The sequence below is a fragment of the Martes martes genome (genome assembly GCF_963455335.1).
Source record: "Martes martes genome assembly, chromosome: 14".
Lineage (NCBI taxonomy): Eukaryota > Metazoa > Chordata > Mammalia > Carnivora > Mustelidae > Martes > Martes martes.
Genome location: NC_137902.1, coordinates 55,170,041 through 55,189,081, shown reverse-complemented (window position 1 = coordinate 55,189,081; position 19,041 = coordinate 55,170,041). Strand labels below are relative to the sequence as shown.

General features: G+C 45.0%; 1 protein-coding gene across 2 annotated transcripts in view; it reads left to right on the top strand.

The window, feature by feature from the left end:
- Positions 1-708: 708 nt before the first annotated feature.
- The window catches only part of SGPL1 (sphingosine-1-phosphate lyase 1), a 52,554-nt gene continuing 34,221 nt past the window's right edge, over positions 709-19,041 (top strand). The window contains exons 1-2 of one of the 2 annotated variants that reach the window (XM_080822671.1): positions 709-714; positions 1,487-1,548. In XM_080822671.1, the coding sequence (XP_080678797.1) occupies positions 1,522-1,548 (27 nt within the window). In that variant the 5' untranslated portion in view covers positions 709-714; positions 1,487-1,521. Of the gene's footprint in view, positions 715-1,429; positions 1,549-19,041 lie in introns of those variants that run through there. The other variant, XM_080822672.1, reaches the window with a different exon arrangement.

The following is a 19,041-nucleotide window of genomic DNA, read 5'->3' as shown; positions in this document are numbered from 1 at the left end:
AAATGAAGAGTGACGTTTGTGGTCCTGGTGGGCACTCTCACTTCAGTATTAGACGCTTCCCAACATTGCTCATGAAAATAAAGTAATATTGGTAACGTATTTTTGCCCAGTACCTGGTCTCTGTTCTTCATGTTTATGGGGGGAGGGGAGCATGGGGAGGGTAATTCCTTTTAGGGAGTTTTCATGTAGCTTTTCTTCAGGCATTATTGACCTCAAGGAAATCTCCTGGAAGGAAAGGGTGCAAACCTCTGAGACACCTATTAAAATTCCAAAGGTCTTTCTAGGGACTCATTTTGAGCGGTTGCTTTGGGTCAGTTGGTGCAGTGCTCGGCAAGCTGACTCTCTCAAGGGCTTCAAGTGACCAAATGTGACCAGTAAGTTGGTTTTTACAAAAGGCGACCTGAGGGAGAAGCTGGTGATGGTCTGTCGCCAGGTTCCATCGTCCCTCAGGGCCCGCCGAGATGCCGGTCCCTGCCTGGCCAGCAGGCGGCGCGCACGCACCGTCAGGCCCGGAGGGGAGGCGGGCCTCGCCCCCACCCCCTGTCCCCAGGCCGGAACGTGCGCGCGCCCGATGCCAGGGTCGCGCACGCCGGGACTGGGGAGCCATTTCCGGGCGGGGAGGGGCGGGTCCGCCGGCGGTCGGCCCTCCAATCTCGGCGGCGGCGGCGGCTGCAGGGGGAGCCCGCGCTCCGCCGCCGGCAAGTCGGTCGCGTGGTGAGGAGGAGCAGGGCGGGCGGGAGGGAGCGGCTGAGGGAAGGAGCGGGGCGGCGGACTCCGGGCAGGGGAGTGCAGGGGGCCGCTGCGGCTCCGGAAAAGGGAGGGTCGAGCTGGGGCGGAGGGCTCCAGGGTGGGCGGGCAGGGGCGTGAAGAGGAGGAAGGAGGGCCCGGCTGACCGAGGGGCGCGGGCTGAGTGTGGGCGTGCCGAGCCCCTAGTTCTGAGGGAGCTGGGAGTGGGGGGGGCGAGAGGGAGCCCCCGTCCCGCGGAGGTGGGAGCGGACCGGGGCCGCCGAGATCTGCCGATCCTTCCTTAGAGAGGAAGGGCTCCGGGCTGGGAGCGATGGAGTCGGCGGCGAGGCCAGCGGGACTCCCGAGGCTGGACGCTGGGCTGGGCTGAGCTGAGCTGGGCTGAGCTGAGCTGCCCGCGGCGTCCGACCCTCCTCCCAGCTGCGCTGGTGGGCTGGGCTCCCGGGCCCCGGGGCCGGGTCGGGGGCGGGCTGGGCGTTTCCCCGGGTGTCTACCTGGGGGGCTTGCTGGGTGGGAGGCTGGGTCTGGATTCGTTCGGTCAGCTGTGGGAGGGAAGCACAGTGCCAGCAGGGTTGTGATTCGCTGGCTTGGGTGCTGGGGGGGTGGAGTGTCCTAGCTACGAGTGAAATCGGAGCTCTCAAAGGAGGGAGAGAACCATTTCTTGACTGCTCCTGCGACTCGAGGCGGGCCGAGGCGACAGTTTAAAGCTTGAGAAGTAAACAAACCTGGTTCCCTTTTGCAGAGGGGAGGCGCCGAGAGGAGGGCTGGGGGAGGAAGATGCCGAGTACGGACCTTCTGATGTTGGTGAGTCTTTCCCAAACATCCTCCTTGTTATAAGGCACTTGTCCCTTAAGTTTTATTTTTAGTCGAAAGGATCTGAGTGTGTGGATCTCGCTTCTGGTGCTTGCTTTTGGTAGCTGAGCATTTCTGCTCCCCTTTTAGTTCGGGTGTGCTGGTTGGGATGGATAAATGCCTGAGTTACATATACGAATATGTTTGTATTTAATGATACGAAGACTCTTTTACAGAATTCTTGTAGTTGATTTTAATCTCTCCCTTCCCATACTCCCAGAACGGTTTTAAAACTTGTATTCAGTTTTGCCTGCGTCTGCCGTGTACTCGTTGATAAGCGTTTGTCTCTCAGACTAGACTTAAGATTCCTCAGAAAACAGATAATCATGTCTTACATGTTTAAAGATGAATAAACAGCTGTCATAGTGCTCTGTCTATACTAAGTGCTTAACACATGCTTGTCGAGTTAACTAATTTGAATTTAAGTTTTTCTGTTGGGCTGAGGAATATCCCTGCTTTGGTAGAGTCTGTTTTTTCCTCTGGAGATTTCTGTGCCTCTTTCTCCCCCACCCCACCCCCACCCCCCAGCAGGGAGAATAGCATTGCAAAACGAGTGTTTCCCAAAATGGGCTTTTATTCTTGGGACATTTATGATTCCATAGAGGCTCTTTTTTGGGGGTATTGTGGGGAGCCTGTGGCTTTCTAATAGCTATCTTGAAAAACAGCATTTTGTTTTTAATAAGCTACTTCTCTGAGTCTGATGTGTCTTTGTGCAAAAACACTGATTTCAGAATTCATCTCCCTCTGTTTATCTCACTATCCCAGAGAGCTGGTAGCTCTCACTGGGAAATTGGCAAAAAAAAAAAAACAACAACAACAACCTAGCAGTGAGGTTTTTTTGTTTTTGTTTTTTAAATACCCAGTGCTGACTTTCTGTAGTGGCAAAACCTATAAGGTCTGTGGGAGGGATAAAGAAGGAAATTAAGTGCTGATTAGTGCTGGTTTGAGGCAGAGACCAAGGATGGTTTTAGAGACCGAGGTAAGTACTTGGCTTATTCAAAGATCCTGATAAAGAGTTCACTTAAAGTAGCTTCTTGCTTTAAATTTCATGGATTGTCAGTAGATAATCCTTATTTACTATGCGATTTTAAATTCTTATTGCAGGAGCCATGTATTAGAAAAATTGGGAGCTATACATAAGCAAAAGGAATCAACCCCCCAGTGATTACACTACAGAAATAAACACCTTAGAGGGTTAATGCAGAATGATTTGTAACGATTGGCAGTTTGTTTTTCCTCTTACAGACAGATAAGTATGTTGATGGAAATTAAGATTTCCTTGTGTAAGTAGGCTGCACCTTCATGGCCAGAGATGAGCTTGTGACTTCTTGGGCCCATGTGCTCTCTTGAAAGGTGTGGCCAGTCAGGGCTTCTTTATTCAGGATGTTAACTTGGGCATCCGTTTTGTTTTGAAGCATTACTCTGGCCATGACCATTAGTTTTCATTTCCTCATTTGCTAAGCTAGAGTATTGAGGATGTTCATTTGCTTGTTGGTGTAAGGAATACATTCACACGGACAGTGACTGGCTCTTGAGAATCCTAACTCTCTGAGGATACTGTACATGTTCCTTGAGGTGCTTTCTCTGGGAAAGCTGTCATTCCTCCTTTGCCTGTGCTGTGTTCTTGAGGCCAAATGGTAAAGCACCAGTGGCCAGGGCCGGGTTCTTGATGAGGGCAGTAAACGGTCATTATCTGCATTCTTTAGCTACTTTGTGTGAAGTGGAAGACATGTTCTGGGCCCTCTAACTGGGAAGAAAGGACCCTAGGTAATAAAAAAAAAATAGCCTCCATGCCAAGCAGCATGTTGTAGAGCCACAGAAGTAGAAGCAATCTTGGAGACCGTGTGATGCAACTTTTCACTTAGATTGTATGTGAATCCTTTTTAGAGCATCTCTGATGAATGGATAGCCCGTCATCCATCCTTTCTGCTGGGGGAATAAGATGGGCATAAGCGGGTTCGCAATCCAAGGTGGACCCAGGAATAATAATGTACTGCTGGTAGCTAACATTTATTGAGCACGTCTTACATATTAGGTGCGGAAACAGATACTCTCCATGTTCATTGAATTTTCACAAAAACCCTTTGAAAAATATGCCGGCATCCTTCTCTTGTAGGTGAAAAACCAGGGACGGTACTGCCGCCATGAGCTGGCGGAGCCCCATTTGAACTCCAGCTAGTCTGATGTCAAATCCTTCCTTCTGTTCTGCCTTTTTTTTTTTTTTTAAGATTTTATTTATTTATTTGATTTATTTGACAGAGATCACAAGTAGACAGAGGAAGGGAAGCAGGCTCCCTGCTGAGCAGACAGCCTGATGTGGGGCTTGATCCCAGGACCCTGGGATCATGACCTGAGCCAAAGGCAGAGGCTTTAACCCACTGAGCCACCCAGGCGCCCCAAGATTTTATTTATTTATTTGACAGAAGACACAGCAAGAGAGGGAGCACAAACAGAGGGAGTGGGAGAGGGAGAAGCAGGCTTCCCGCCGAGCAGGGAGCCCGAAGTGGGGCTGGATCCCAGGACCCTGGGATCATGACCTGAGCCAAAGGCAGAGACACCTAACCACTGAGCCACCCAGGCGCCCCCTGTTCTGCTTTGTGATGCTGCCTCGGACCACACTGCGCACGTGGACAGAGGTTGCTGAGCTCTTTGAGTGACGGGACAGGGGTTCGTGTGGGGCAAGGGGGCAGCATAGCTCCATCCTCTGAGGGGGGCACTTTGGAAACCCATGTGGGGGTGCTTTTGTTTTCTAGTATGGTCCTGTCTGGAAATACATGATACGTTAAACAGATCTTCTGATTTATTTTCTCCTACCTTAGCAGTTAGGGCATTATGCCGAGATTTTTAAAAGTTACGTTCGCACAGGTAGTCTTTGAATTTCGTTTCAGAACCATAAAAGGGGCATACGAAATATTTGTTCTAACAAGAGGGCGGCAGGTTTGATAGTGTTGGAAACTGCTTATGTGAACAGTATCCTGTGGCACGAAAGCATGAGGATGAACCAGAGTCCGGAGCTGATAAGCCTTGTCCTGCTCCATACCGCAGGGCTGCGGCCGTCCATCTGCCGTGCCTTCCTGCCCTACACTTTGCCCTCGTTTGATAAGGATGGTTTGCCTGAGTTTTTCCGTTTGCTCACTTATGTCATGAACTGTAGTACTTTCCACCTGTGTCTCGAAGAGAATGAAAGGGGTAAGGGTATTCATCTGAGACCTGCGATGCTTTCAGAAGGATTTCAAATCCGGATTTTTTTTTTTTTTTTTTAGCAGTTTCTCTCCACTTTGCCCACATTCTTTTCACCCACATTCTCCTCCTCCCTGGTGCTAGGGTATGGTGTCACTTTGTAAGTTGTCAAATACTTAGAGCTTTTAAGAAAAGAGTAAGTCTGCTCCTTTGGGTGGCTTTTCTCTTTTCTCATCCGGTGACTGACTCATGCCATGGCAGTGCTGGGCGGAGGTGGAGTGCTAGTTTATCTGGGGCCAAGGTTCTCGGCTGTGATTTTGCTCCCCAGGAACGTTTGGCAATGTCTGGAGGCATTTTTGGTTGTCCTACTGAGTGCTAGAGGTCAGGAATGCAACTATAGGCCCTACTATGCACACAGCACTCCACCACCAAGAACTATGCGGCCTAAAATGTCGGTAACGCTTGGGTTGAGAAACCCTGGTCTAGGGTTCCTTAACACAGGTAATAGCGTCTGTGTAGCCCTGGCATTCATGTGGGTGAGAGATGGGGCCTTTTCTTAAGAGTTCAGTGGGTCTGTTCCAGTGCTCGTTCGGGTTATTCTGTCCATGGACCAAGTCCTGCTTTGGAATGTGTGTATTTGACTGTATACAGCACAGTCTTCTGTAATACAGTAAAATCTTGAGAAATGCTTTCCTTCACAACATTTCTGAAGCACTCTTGATTTGGAAACAGTAAACCTGTCTTGGTTTTGTTTTTTGGGTTCAAAATGGAATCTTTCCACATCGCAGAGCTTTTATCTTTTGAGCCTTGAAGCTCTCTCAGGCATGCTTTCTTTCTGAATGTCAGGTCGGATTTGAGCCATAAGCCAAAAGATCGACTTTGAATCTGGTGTCTTGTTTGTAGGATTGTCTAGGAAAAAAAGGGAAAATTCATTAGGGCTGGTAGGACCTTTAAAATTTTGTTGACCATTTGAATGGCCCTTGTAAGATGAGCACCGTGTTTGGCATTGTTCCAGTCTTACTGGTAAAGCAAAACTATAATAACAAGTTCGATAATTCCTCCAGCCATTGGTCTAAAGGAAGGAGGGGTGATGATAAATAATAGATAAATGCCAAATCCCAGTATTTGGCTTGGCTTTGCAGTCTGTGTGTCAGGAATTTTTAGTGCTGTTTGCTTTCTTAATTAGGCTCTGCCCAAACATACAGTTTGTACACATTGGTGGCAAACCTGGGAATCATTTTGGGATTAAGAATTTTCCATAGGGAATTGATTTAGAGTGACTCAGTCTGTATGTGGAAACGTATAGAACGCAACTACTGAGAGGAAAACCATGTTGGGGGTAAGGGGAAACAGGCATCTGGGAAGATGGAATGGTGCAGGCTGAAGAAGGGTTGGATATATCTGCTATCTCCTGGCACCCTCCGATAGTGTGATTGAGGAGAAGAAAGGACTGTTTACAAAGCTGGGCAGAGTTAAGGAGACCCATAGGGGTTGGTGAAACGCCTCAGGATTAAGAGTCATCATCATTCTTAGGCCTGAGTGGGCAAAGAGAGAGTAGCTTTTGGAACCTTGAAAGTTTAGCTGGAGGAGAGGGTAACCTGTAGGAATGCTGCCATTGCCAACCGGTACTGTAGCAGGAAGGGAATTGGGGGAATACATACCTCAGACCCTTCCTTTGCGCACCCTCTGATCTCACGATGGAGCCTTTCCTCGGCCAAACCCAGCTGGAAACCAGAGGATAAGGAAAGGAGCCTGGGAGGTTTAATTCATAGAGGGCGGTCCTGTGAGGCACAGGGAGGTGGAGAAGGTTGGATAGAGAGATCTGGAGGAGCCAGGGGAGGATAGCCAGCATGCTCAAGTTGAGGTCAAGTTCATTCTGAGAGGCACAAGCGAGAAGATAGCTTGTTAGCAGTCTTGAAGAAGGGATAGAACACAGAATGTTACAGAAAAGGAATGTTCTCACTGATAAGAGAAGGATAGATTCAGAGGCAAAATGTTGCCGCAGCTTTGGCAAGGCGGGAGCTGCTTTTTTCCAGGAGTAGCCTTAGAATCTTAATTGCCTGAAGGGCATTGAGAAATCCTGCAGTCCAGCTTCCCTTGCTGTGTGGAAATCCTTTCCATGGTGCCCTGCCAGGGGTGCGTGCAGAGTGCTTTCTCATGGAGTTCTTTCCATTGTTGGACAGCTTTAATTGTAGAAAGCATTCCCTTTGTCCAGATCACTGACATATCCGGGAGGGTTAGGTTTGGCTGCCTATAAAAGAACAACTAAAGTAATAGAGATTTTTAAAGGTGGAAATGAATTTCTCTAAAGTAAGAGAAAGCCAGAGTAGACCCTTCTTGGCTGCTCTGGCCGTTCCTAGGTCTTTGAGGAGGTTCTACCAAACATGGTGTGTCCCCTCCTGGTCCAGGATAGCTGCCCTGAGCTTGAGCTGTTACGTTCATGTTTTATTTGGTAGGGACAGCAAAGGCAAGGAGAAGGGCTTGCCCTCCTTTTTAATTAAAAATGTTTTCATATGAAATTTGTTAGACATATAGAGAGCTATATAAACACATATCTGTATTTTAAAGAATAAAGATAAAACAGTCATACAGCTATCCCCAGGTTAAGAAATAAGAGTATTTACTCCCAGTCCCATGTGCCTCACCCTGATTATAGCTCCTTTCCTCCCCTCTAGGGATAACTATCCTGATTTTTGTAATAATTAATCTCTTGCTGTGTTACCAAAAAAAAAAGTTACCACTTACATATATGTCCCTGAGTTTAGTTTTGTTTATTTTTTAACTTGCTGTAAATCTGTGTATATGTATTTTTTGGTGATTTCCTTATGTTGCTGAGTATTTGTGAGACTCATCTGTGTTGTTACATGTAGTTATTGGAGTTTCTAGTTCATTCATTTTCATTGTTGCCCAGCGCCTCACTGTACGACTACCACGGTTTATCCAGTGCATGATGGTGGGCACTTAGGTGGTTTCCAGTTTGGGGCTCTTTTGAACGTAGTGAACTTTTTGTACATGACAAAGTTTTTCTGGGATTTCCTCCTGGGAGTAGAATGGCTGCATTGTACCTTCACTTGATAACGCCAAACTTTGCAGAAGAAGGGGATGCAGTTTATACTCCTAGCAACAGTGTATGAGAGTTCTTGTTTCTATGCAGTTTGACAGACTTGGTACTTACAAAGCTTTTTATACTTTTTGCCATTCTGGGAGGGTAAAATCTAATTGATTCCCATATGCATTTCCCTGATTACTCCTGAGGGTAAGTGTCCTTCTCATTGTATATGGAGTGTTTTGTCGGGTGCCTCTTCCCATCTTAAACACTTTCTCAATTATTTATTTCTCCTTGTAGTTCTAGTAGACTTTGTTGTATGTATTTTGAGATTTTGTTACTAGGTGCATGCAGATTTAAAATGATCACATCTTACCTAGTAAGTTGCACTTTTAACCCAATAGTGCGTTTTGACTTGATATAATACAGCTGCATGAGCTTTTTGTCGTGAAATGGGGAAACTGTCAATGTTTGATGAAATTGAATGAGTATCTTGCCGGTTGTATAGGCAGGAACTGCAGAACAGTCTTTATCCTGGTTCGTTTTTCTGGCATACTGCTGTTTATATGGCCTGTTATTGCTGGCAGTGGATAAATCACTTTTGAATTAAAAAAAAAAAAAGGTAGTTTTCTTTTTTGAGAAGGAACTTGCGTACAGTAGAGGCAGGAATCTTAATTATACAGCTCAGTAATATTTGCATGTGGTTACGCTGTGCTCGCTGCCCAGATACTAAGAATGTCCAGCCTCGCAGCAAGTTCTTCCTTCCCTCCCATTTGGACCCACCAGGGTTATCCTTCTCACTTTAGCTTCGTTTTGCTGATTTTTGAACCTCATATAAATGGAAACATACAATATGTTGTATTTCGAGTGTCCTTTTTGCCGAATCTGTGAGATTCAGCCATGCTATTATGTAGCAAAAGTTTTAAAAATCATAGCTGTGTGGTTTTACATGTATAAAATACCGCAGTTAAAAAAAAATACCGCAGTTTGTTCCTTCTATAGTTGATGAACATTTGTGTTTCTAGTTGTTGGCTGTTTTCAGTGACACTGCTACGTTCTTGAATATGTCTTTGGGTAAACATAGCATTGCCAGGTCGTGAGGCCTGCTGCCAGATGGGTTTCCCAAGTGGTTGTACCAATTTATACTCCCACAGGGTTTTCTTAATGTGTAACTTGTGCTTTTAGCTTTTGAGCAGCGAATCTTAGATTTCTGTTACCTGCACATTAGATGTAGGAAGACAGCATTGAGAACTCTGTCCTGAAGTAGGGTAGGCACTTTTAAAGTGTGAAATGTCCTTCCCTTTCTGTAATTTCCCCGGAGAGTAAAAGCCTACTGTGTTCTTATTTATCTCGTCTCTAACTATTAATAAACATTTGATGGAAAGAGAGCAACCTAGGTTCTCTGTTCAGAAGCAGCTGTTGTAGTATATTTACACTTTGTGCTCTGTCCTGGGGAGACTTTTTTTTTTCTGAAAGCATTTAAATGTATTCCTTTGAAATGCATTTTGGCAGAGAGGACTGATGTATTCTCTTTTGAAACCACCGTGAGTTCTAGTCTTACTGGTACTGAAACAATTGAGGCAAATAGAAAATTCTGTTTTCATACTCTAGTAGGAAGGACTCTAGAAGCCAAAAATAAGAATGCTGCCAGGGGCCTGCTCCCTGTCTAGCCGCATTGCAGCCAGGGTGGACGAAGGCCTAGGAGTAAGCTACCCAGCCCTTTTTGATAAACTTGTGATTTCAAGTGCTTTCCCAAGAGTCATAACAATAGTAATCAACAACAATCTATCCTGATGCCTGAAATCAGGCTTGTGATCTGTAAACAGGAGTAGGTAACCAATATAATCCTGTTTTGTAGGTGAGAGGGTGCTTGCAACCTTCTGATTGAGTTAGATAGTTGGAGGCTGAGAGTTGACTTACCTCTGTCTTATTAAACATCGGCATCTGTAAGATAGTACTTAAGATAGTACACGTAGGCAGGGGAAGCAAACCACTTAGAGCCTCTCCCAGCTCTGCCTGTGGGACTTCACTTGGGACATGACGAAGCTCACTTTGCCTTGCTGCTCACTGAGCAGGAAAGGAAAACGTTTATCATCAGAGATTCAGGTTCATCAAATATTTAGTAAGTGTTCATTATCTGCAGTCAGTCTCTTACCCGCTGACTGCACTGAACAGTCACAGCCACCCTGTGAGTAGCTACGTGAGGTGTCTGTTTGTCTTGTGAACTTTTTGTCGAATGACAACAATGGCATCTGTTTTTGCAGATCAGCAAAATCCAGCTGCGTAGAGGCTCAGTCATATGCCAGAGGTTGCACAGAGCTCACATTAGAGTAGAAGCCTCTGCTCACCAGTACAGACTTTCCAGGGCACCGCAGCTGTCTGTAGGACACGAGTAACAGACGTTCAGTGAGTCTCCAGGAGTGGTGATGAGTGTCGGCTCAGAACAGCACCCAGAACCGGCTGTCCTTTCCTCATATCCTTGGTAGTGGCTGGAGCACCGGTTTATGAGCTGCCAGGGGAGAAAGTGGTTTTTTGTTTGTTTGTTTGTTTGTTTGTTTTTTAATTTCATCCTTTTAGCAGTTAGTAGTTCTGTTTATGGACTCTTAAAAAATACATACCTTTAGGCAATAATGACCTGCTTTGTCATTTGTTTATACATAATTGCTCTATGGATTTCTGTGTTATCTTCAGATACTCAGGATTGCTTTCATTTGGAGTCCAAAGCTTTGCTCTCTGTTTCTGGAACTGCAGAGTTTCTGCTGTTTTTGGCCCATACGGCAACTTTTTTTCAGAAAGGCCTTTAGGCTTTTTTGTTTTTTGTTTTTTTGTTTTTTGGGTTTTTTTTTGCTTTTTTCTGTTTTTTAAAGAAAGCCTGTGAATCTTAGGTGGTTGGTCTTAGCTGAGAGAACAGTGGTGAGCGTAAATGGAACTGCTGGGTCATAATGCCTTTTTTTGTTTCTTTTTTTAAAGCATCCAGTTCATCGGTTTTCACTGTGTTCACAGAGTTGTGCAACTATCACAATTTCAGAACATTTTCAGAAGAGACCCCTTGTCTCTGCAGTCACTTCCTTATGTCCTCCTAGTCCCCCAGCCCTAGGTGACCCCCAAACTGCTTTTTGGTCTGTAGATTTTCTTATTCAGAACACTTCATGTAAATGGAATCCTGTAGTGTCTGGTCTTTTGTGATTAGTTTTATTCCTTTAGCATGATGTTTTGAAGGTTTATCCATATTGTGTAGCTTGGATCAGAATTTCATTCCATTTTGTTATAATCATAAGGCTTTTCCCAATTTTCAGTAATGGATAATAGTTCTCACCTCCAGGCAACATAGGGGACTTGGGTTTACTCTACATATAATAGGATACTTTGTCATATTAAAGCTATTGCTGTGATTCATTTTGAAGAAGGGTTTATTAACCCGGGGAATACAGACCCCAATGACTGGCCTTCAGGATGTTCTGAACCCTTTGTAATTATTTACAGGTTTCATGTTCCCAGATATTTTTTGGTGGGGGGTGTTTGGGGAGATATGGGTTTTAGCCTTTGTTGAAAGATAATTTTCAAAAAAAAGTAAAATCGTGACACTGATAGAAATATAAAACAAACACACATTGAAAATTTTATTTTGCTTATAATGAGGAAACCTGGCAGATGTTATAACCGTTTCAGAGGAAAGGTCCAAAGGACAGACACATTTATAGGTCACAGATATTAAAATGAATATGTAAACAGCACCCAAACTGGTTTCTTCCCTAGTGAAGAGGGAAGTCACGTGAACCATTACCAGACCTGGCAGATTTTACATGTTTATAGATAAAGAATAGTTTAAATTGCTGTACTTATATACAACTTAAAGGGTTGTACTATAACTTCCTTACAGTCAAAATCAGGTAACCTAAGGGAGGTCCTAGATAATGTATAATTTTCCATTGGAAGCACACATCATCTTCTGCACTTTCAACAGGTTATCAGAAAAGTCAGAAACTTTTCCCAGTGTTACCATTAAACTTGGACCTTTCTTCACTTTTAAAAAGTAGCTCCTTTGTGACTAGGTTTTGAAAGCAGATTTTCCAGTGGGTGTTTATATTCCCTTAATGGCTGGTTAGAGACCCAGGGACAGGTCTTTGATTTGTGCTTTTGAATAAGGTTACACGTTAGGAATCTCCAGAGAAGGAGCCTTTGTGGCTTAACTTAGGTTAAGCTTCCCGGCACAGATTCAGTGTTTCTTATCTCTCATAGCAGCATGACGATGGAAATGGAGATTTCTGAACTATAATATGGAAAGGGTAGGCATCTGAGCTCAGTGACAAAGGTAAAAATCCTATCAGTAAATAAGGACGGGAAGGGAGAGGCCATGTGACTCCTTCCCCAGCTGCGATATGTGCAGGGAAGTCAAGACTTCCCCTTAATGTGTGAAGAATATGGGATTATTTCTGCTGCTCCTTATTTGTAATCCAAGGAGTTCCCATTAATTGACCAGAGGATAGTGAACTCCTTTTGTACTTGGAAAGGTAGCTTATATGTATGTGCACAGTCATTTAGCTACTATGGTAAGAGGCTCTGGGAGTTCATAGCTGTCAAGTTTGAACAGACCTCACCCCACCCCCACCATCTTCCCTCCTTGTGTTTGGGTGAGAATGTATTCAGCAAGGCTCTTACCTCAGCATACCTCAGCCTGTTCCCTGGCTTACTGAACTTGGTTTCCTGCATGTTAGCTTTCTCCTGGTTGAAGCTCGCAGGGTGCCTTACCTGGTGCATCACAGAAGAGATGGGCTCTAAGTCTTCAGTGACAGAATTTGCATCAGTCTTCACTCAATGTCTTTACCCCCAACACAAGTAAATAAATGCAGAATTTACGCACCCGTTTTTCAGCTTTTAGGGCTGTCGTCAGTGTTTATGAGCTCAGAAGCTTTGATCTTCCATGAGTACACTTCTAGCACTGCATGTCTGTCCCCTTTCTGAGGCCAGAATTATGTCTCAGTGATGGTCAGGGGCTTGTCTGAATTCTCTGGTGCTTCTCCGGTGCTAGGTGCAGAGCAGTTAGACGTGGTAAGTGTTACGGAGCAGTACTGAGCTGTACCTCTGACCCTTGAGGCATGGCTGGCAGGGCAAACACGGACCGTTAAGCTCGTTGGGATGACCTCCACTCGCATAGTGGAATTTTGGAGGAAGTATATGGTTTGCTCTTTACCACCTAAGAAATGATGATTCAGTCACTTCAAAAAGTTCTGTAATGCAGTCAGACAACTGTTTGGTTTTGTTGCTCAGTTCTTACTTCTTTAATGAACCAAGGGAGTTTTTCCTTTGGGCTTGTGATCTGGTTTTGCTGATAAACTTTAATGCCCTTTAAGGTTCCAAAAACAATAGTGTTTTCTTACCTGTTTATTTTGCACTTTGAAGTTCTGTGGAATGTGATATGAAAGGGAACCAGATTTAATTTGCTTTGTTTTCTGTGTTTTTAGGGCAGAAGTGGAGTAAGAATGACTACATTAACTCTTCGGTGTCTTCTGTGTCTTAGCTCTACTCCTTGACCTGAGTCCTAGGCTTTAAGTACCCTATGATCTTGAGACATTAAGGCGATGGGTGAACTTGGTAGGACAGGTCTTTTCCTCAGCAGCCCATTCCTGCTTTAAAGCTCGGATTTCTGGCTCTTCGGGAAAAACTGTAGAGTGGTGAGTTGTGTAGTTGTATCGGGTATAAAGAAAGTGGAAGGAAGAAGAAAACCAGTCGCTTTTTGTCTGCAGCATTGCAGGGTGGGAGATTTTGATTCCCATTAGTATTTGGCTTAAGGATAAAAGCTAGGAGCAGTGTGTGGTCTTGTGCACTGATGTGGCCAGGCCCTCACTGACACTTCCAGGAACACTTGGCGATGTTAAGCAGTCATCTGAAAGACGGATAGCCACAAAGTGTGGCGACTGAGTCTCAGTCATTATTCTTTTACCACAGCAGGGGATGGGGAAGTCATATGAGCTTCGGGCCTCAGTGTGTTCATCTCTGAGGGACGGAGAACTGCCCTGTGCTAGTCTTGAACCTCCCTGCTACCTCCAGGGGCCAATGACGTGAGGTGCATTGTGAGTTCATCTGAACGGTGCTGGTGTGTGCGGGCTGGTTACAGATACCTGCCCTTGTCCTCCTCGGGTTTGAGCCCCTGCCACCAGGAGAGGTGTGGGAGAGGCGAGACAGGATCTTCCCTAGTACCGTACAGAGCAGTCCTAGTGGATGCAGTATTAGAATTATTTCACTTTAGTTGAACCAATAAATCTTGCGTTTCCACCGGGTTGAAGGTGTTGTAGGAGATATAAAAATTATGTCTTCGCTGTTGTTTGTATTCTTATCAGCACTTGGTGTCGTAAGAGAGGTCAGGTCTGAAAACAGTTACCTGGTCGTTCTCCCCCACCAGGGCTGAGGGCTCTGCCTCTGGGACGCGTTAACTCACAGTGCAATTGGCTAATGCCTCTTGGCGCTGATTGACTCTTGAGAAATAACCCGAGCTGAGGCACACGGAAATGCAGAGCAGTCACCGTGCTGGGATAGGGAGGTGAAGCTTTTGTAGCAAAGCAACTTTCCCAGAATCCCAGTTTCACAGTGACTCTGCAGTGATATTGCTAGGAATCACTGTTCTGAATTTTCCCTCCTGCAAGTGAGACTTACACTCGAACCCGGGTCTTTGTTGTGGCCAGCGGCCCTCATTTGGATGAGCAAGCATTTGGAGGAGCCCAAGTTGTGACGGGAACCGAAGAAAACTAGGGAAACTAGTTTGTGGGCACTTTAGCTTTGACCCGAAAAACCTTCGTAGACTTTGTGCTGGGTAATAATCAACTGAGCAAAATTGCTACATTTTCTTTGGCGAGGAATCTATGTCTCTGTCAGAAATTATTAGTAGAGTCAATCATTCTGACAGTGGGAATGTTTTTCTCTGATATTTAGCCTGATTTTCTTTGATGTGGGAGGATCAGGAAGGAGAACATATGTTGGGATAACTTGCTGGTTCCTCTGCCTAGCCTCACAGCATTTTGGTTTCCTTGAGTTCTCTTCTTTTAGGTCCTGCTCCTCCAGTTAACATTTAGTTACATATGGTGTCGAGGAGCCCTGGGAGAGGGTTCAGGACGTCTCAGAATTCAACTCTAAGTGTGTGAAGTCCTGTGTTTTAGTCCTCACTTTGCTCCTTATTACTTGCTATAGAGCAAATTTACCTTATCTTGATTTCACTTTTTGCCACCTATGAAGTGAAACCGTTCATTCTTTTTTTTTGTCAAATCATTTATTCTTATTTATTTATTTATTAGAGAGTGAGAGAGTGCAAGAGCGCACAAGTTGAGGGGGTGTTGAGGGAGAAGCAGACTTCCAGCTGAGCAGGGAGCCTGACGGGGGGCTCGATCCCAGGACCCCGGGATCATGACCCATGCCGAAGGCAGATGCCTAACTGACTGAGCCACCCTGGCACCTGTGAAACATTCATTCTTTTTTTTTTTTTTTTTTTAAAGACTTTATTTATTTATTTGAGAGAGAGAGAGTGTATGAGAAAGGGGAGGGTCAGAGGGAGAAGCAGACTTCCTGCCAAGCAGGGAGCCCGATGTGGGACTTGATCCTGGGACTCCAGGATCACGACCTGAGCCGAAGGCAGTCGCTTAACCAACTGAGCCACCCAGGCGCCCCGAAACATTCATTCTTAATCTGAGAACCTCATGAGGCTGTAAAGTACACATAAAATAACATGAAAGCTGGTTAAAAATTTAAGTTATATAAGTATCACTGGGTATTCTTTACAAATGAGTTAATGCTTTTAAGTGCTTCACCCTTTCCTGTGCGTGTTTATCATGGCCCCTGGCGCCTTCCCCATCTTCATTCTAGTCCCTCTGTGATCAGGGGGTCTCTAGTCTTGGAGTTTTGAAGGGAAGAGAAAGTTACAAGTGAAAACAAACTGGTGATCTCTGATCCCTATAAGATAACGCTACGGGGGTAGTAGGTGCTCAGGCAGTAATTGTCCTGTGGCGGAAAACGTGGAGAGCAGTAGGCATGTGTGTAGTGCAGGCAGCGTAGCCCCGAGATCTGCTCGTAAAGTGTGGGAGGCAGCGCAGGGAGCCGCCTGAGCTGAGATGCCCAAGCTCTTGAACGAAGCGAGTACAGATGGCTCACCCTGCAATACGACGGAGACAGGATTGTTGTTATTTGTATTAGCTCCGAGGAAGGAAGCGCCGTCTGCCAGATGGATTTTCTCTTTCAGTCCTATCCATTCTTAGAGTGTTTGTTCTAGTATGCATTGGTCAAAATCGCTGGGGAAGAAATATCACTGCCTAATTGGCAGTTGGCCAAGTGCAGTTCTAGTTCTCAAAGAGGGTTTTTTGGGGGAAGGGTGTGGATAGTGCCACTGAGGGAAGTTTGCCTGTGGAGTCTTCTCTCCCGGAGGGAAGTGGGGACTGAAAGAGTTAGTGGTCATTGGGAGTAGCTGTGGGCTGGGGCCAGTAGGGGAGGAACCTGTGATGGAAGGATTCAGCATCTCTTCGACTGACCATTAGCTCATGACGTCATAATGCCGGACTCACAAACATGTGCAGAGAATAAATCTTAAGTGCAAAAACCACTGAGAATGTGTGGAGTGTAATATACTTCCACGTTAACACCCACGGCTGGGTTACACAAGTGCATTCTCTATTCGGAGAAGCCAGGAGTAGACTCACAGTAAGGCCCTGCTTTTAAAACTGAAGGCTGTGATCCATTCAGAGGGATGCAGAATCAAGTTAGTGGTTTGAACATTTGAAAAGAGAAGAAAGAAGAGAAAAAAATGTACCTGCAGCACAAGTAACAGGTGTTAGGTTTTATTTTGGAAACCTTTGTTTTGGTTTCCTACCGTTCTGTTGCTGTGTGTGCTAGGTGTTTGTAAAATACACTTTGCAGGTCTGGAGTGGAAAAGTATGGATTTGGTGGTGCCTGGGCAGCTCAGTCAGCTAAGCCTCTGCCTTTAGCTCAGGATGGAGCCCTGCATCAGGCTCCCTGCTCAGCAGGGAGTCTGTTCTCCCTCTCCCTCTGCCCCTCCCCCTGCTCTGCTCCCCCCCCCCAATAAATAAATAAAATCCTGAAAAAAAAAAAAGGAAAAGTATGAAATCCTGTGGTCTAAAAATTAACATGCAGGGGCATCTGGGTGGCTCAGTCAGTTAAGCATCTGACTCTTGATTTTGGCTCTAGTCATGACCTCAAGATCATGGGATCGAGGCCCCTGTCGGGCTCCAAGCTGGGCGTGGAGCCTGCTCGAGAGTCTCTCTCTCTCCCTCTGCCCCTTCCCATCTCCTCCTTTCTCTCTCTCAAAAAAAAAAAAAAAAATAAAAATAAAAAGGCACATGTCTCAAATTTACTGAATTTGTAGACTTTCACTATTGTATTATTTTTATATGAAAGTGTCTTGCTCCTTTGAAGTGATTTGGGGGTTGGAAGAGTGCAGTATGATTGGGACTAAGAGGGCACTAAGTTCCCATAAATCCTAGCTGCCGTTTTTTGTCTGATAATGATTAGGATTATTGAGTACTATTTTGATGGCTTGTGGGCATCAGCTAAAACTTAATCATTAGATGGGAAATTGGAAAGAATTAAGAAGAGAAGGGCCAGTTATTTTATTCATCTTTGATAGTAGCTCCTTAAAGTAGTTACTCTTTTGAATCTTTATATTACTGAGGTTTATCTTTCTATTTTAATATTGCATTTTAAAAAAGATTTACAGTATTCTTTGTCATCATTTTAAATATGCTAGTGAGCAAAGTGTTTTATTTTGGTTTTCTCCAGGGGAATACATTCCCAATCTGATAACAAACTGCGGAGGAAGGAATGCTTCCCTCATAGAAATTTTACCAAAACTGCTCTGTTCAGGGTTTGAGGTACATGCCCACATGTACCCCCCCCCCCCCACACAGATGCACATCTACACAGACACCAAATCTTTCTTGTGTGACTGTTATCCTGTGTCCCTTCCTCTAGGTGAAGGGCGGACGCACATATTGGTGAAATACTTACCTGGAGGGCACGACAAGCCAGTGGCCTTCACAGATGTCCACTTGTGGTTCTTGTGTTTCCAGAGACAATGTGTGGATTAGGTTGAAATAAAAGCCCAAATATTGACTACTAACACATATGCAGGTGTATATTGACCCCCAAAAATGTATTTCTGTAAACAGGAAGACATGGTGGGAAGTAGTAATTGTAATGATATTATGTTCTTGTGCTGTTTCTGTCCAAGTATGTTTATATCTGTAGTCATGACCTACTTCTGCAGTTTTAGTTTGTTCTGAACTGTACATATATCCAGGGTAGGTTCTGCCAAAAACATAACTTGTGAGAAGGAAGCTCTTAGGATGCCACTGGATGGTAATGTGTTAATTGACCCTCTGCTTATGGACACTTAGAATGAAGAAGGGTGGAAAGAACCCCGATCCCTGAGCCGGAGGCCCGGGCTTGGACACAGCCTCTGTGGCTAGGCTTAGCATGGCTGTCTCACCGTGGGGCTTCTGTTTGTGCACTGCAAATGTGGGCTTGATCTCTAGGGTTCCCTTCAGCATTGGGATTGTATGCTTCTCTAGGGCTGCCGTGTTGCATCAGGCCCCGGCCTGGGGTTTGTGCCGCATGCAAGGCCCCAAGGAGCTGCCTCATCCTTTTTTCCAAGGAGATGGTGTGCATTAGCCCCAGAGCCCTATAAAGCCATGAGCTCTTAGTGCCAGGAGGTGTTTATTCACTGGGGATGGAACCTAGGTTGTTTGTGGTAACCAGAAGGACCTTGGGCTGAGGCCAGGACGTGATTTCTGTGACCATCTAGTTGTCTACTCAGACAGCTTACTAGGACCTTTCCAAGACCAGCAGCATTCTGTCTTTGGAGAAGGAGAATATAGAAACAGATCTCTTCCTAAGGAGATATATTTAAGGACTTGGAATTTAAGGACTCCCATTATCCTCTTAGAGCAATTACCGAGAAAATATGTTCTCACTGAATGTAATTTTATAAATGTTAGAAAGGAATGCGTTCATATCTTAATAGGCTTTGTAAAACTTAACACAGATTACATTTGCTGATTCTTTGCTCTCTGCCTGATACTAGTTATGTTACTTTCTGTTACGTGCTGTGAAAAATTGATATCTACAGGCACCTTTTGACCTAGGTAAGCTCTATTTTCTGGGTAAATTAGGAACTAGGATCACCGGAGGAAAAGCTGATCTGCATGATTATTTCTTCTGTCATT